Source organism: Nannobrachium achirus (genome assembly GCF_963921795.1).
Source record: "Nannobrachium achirus genome assembly, chromosome: 9".
Taxonomy (NCBI): Eukaryota; Metazoa; Chordata; class Actinopteri; order Myctophiformes; family Myctophidae; genus Nannobrachium; species Nannobrachium achirus.
The window spans coordinates 46037470-46039376 of NC_137818.1; the positions used below are offsets into that span (position 1 = coordinate 46037470).

The 1907-nt window shown below is 48.3% G+C and overlaps 1 protein-coding gene across 1 annotated transcript; it reads left to right on the forward strand.

Moving 5' to 3' along the window:
• Positions 1–635: 635 nt before the first annotated feature.
• Positions 636–1691, forward strand: LOC308290909 (cytosolic 5'-nucleotidase 1A-like; the record flags this gene model as incomplete). Its single annotated transcript, XM_080732822.1, has 1 exon — positions 636–1691. One exon carries the CDS (start codon positions 636–638, stop codon positions 1689–1691), a length of 1056 nt encoding a protein of 351 aa, XP_080588948.1.
• Positions 1692–1907: the final 216 nt, after the last annotated feature.

Below are 1907 nucleotides of genomic sequence, written 5' to 3' on the forward strand. Positions count from 1 at the left end.
TGTGGATAGCTTTACACCTAAAATTTGCGGTGAATAGCTCTACACCCTGGACTCTGATAGGGGCTTAACTATCCAATCGACAGTACAAAGGCAGGGCCTTTAGCCAATGAGGGAGCACCATTCTTGGTGAATGTCACAACCAACAAGTGCGACATGATATAAAGAACATGGCACAAGTTGGCACCTCAACAGAGTGCCAACTTTCCCACCCACATATACATACAAACAGCACCGAAAGTACTTGCACACTCTGCTGGCATACAATTAGGCCATATATGTGGCCACGGGTGCACAAGACGTAGGTTGGCACCTCGACAGAGTGCAGTCTATTTTATTCAGTGTACAATGGTGTCCCGTGCAACACATTGCGAGCTTGTAGATAGGCTTGGTTTGGCACAAGACTCTGCCGGTAATTCCTGACGTAAATGTGACCACATTAGTAGATCCAGATTGTGTGTGTCTTTACTAGCCCTTTGTGACGTCATGGTGATGTTGGGGTGTTGATTAATTTGTTCCTTAAAAGCACATCACGGCTGAGACGCTGTCAGTGTCAAAACCTTTGTTTAATCGAAAGAGGAACGATTAGTAGACAAGTACCGTAAAGCACCTTCAAAGGATTTGACGATTCCATAGACATGGAGGATAAGGAATGGGCTGAGAGAAAAGCCCTCTTGGGTAGAACATCATCACCGTTACCACCCAACCCCAATACTGCTGTTACTATAGCCGTCTCCCCTCGCACCTTGTTCAGCATGGTAGAAGAGAGCGAAATTTATAAGAATGAAGGAGTAGAGAAATACATAGCCTATCAGGTGGAGCACGAAAACGAGATTATGCAGCCGGGAGATTCCTTTCCCTTTGTCAAGGCATTGATGGCAGTCAACACAAGGCTGCGGGATCTCTACCCAGATAGCGAAGAGGTGTTTGATATTGTGCTGATGACTAACAGCCATGCCCAAGTTGGAGTCCGAATCATAAACAGCATTAATCATTACAATTTGACCATAGAGAGATTCTGCATGACTGGAGGGCAGAGTCCCGTCGGCTACCTGAAGGCCTACAACACCAACCTTTACCTCTCCAAGGACCCTGACAAGGTCACAGAGGCAATCGAGGCGCGCATTGCCGCTGCCACAATGTTTTCGCCAGACTATGAAAGAGAGTTGAGTGAGGTCCAGCTGAGAGTGGCTTTTGACGGAGATGCTGTGCTCTTTTCGGATGAGTCTGATAGGGTCCTGAAACAACAAGGCTTGGACATGTTCTTTCAGCATGAAAAGAAAAACGAGGACATTCCTCTTGCCCAGGGTCCCCTGAAGGGTTTTCTGGAAGCCCTGGGGAAACTCCAGAAGAAGTTCTATGAAAAGGATCAGCGTAATGACTGTCCCATCCGCACGTTCCTGGTCACGGCCCGCAGTGCAGCCAGCTCCGGGGCCCGGGTCATTAAAACGCTAAGGAGCTGGGGCCTGGAGATTGACGAGGCTCTCTTCGCGGCTGGGGCCCCCAAAACTCCGCTGCTGAAGAAGATAAGACCCCACATCTTCTTTGATGACCAAATGTTCAACATTCAGGGGGCCAAGGAGGGTGGAATCGCCGCTGCACACGTACCGTATGGTATTGGACAGGACAATAAGTACAACTATAGTACTACTAGTAAGGGGAAACTCCTTGGGCTTAAGCAAGAGATGAAGTGATCTTCCCGCTGGAGCGAATGTATTGACCTGCTGACACCTGAACATCTGAGAACACTGCTGCATAATAATAAATCACACCCAGTGTGAAGTGAGCGGTGCTATTTATGACTTCCTTTCATTAAGTGTCCTGCGAAGCTTGGCCAATGTGACCCTGGGCGTACAACAAACTTTGGGCGACCCGGATAGACGCAGGACAAACGGACAAAGCCAGATGTT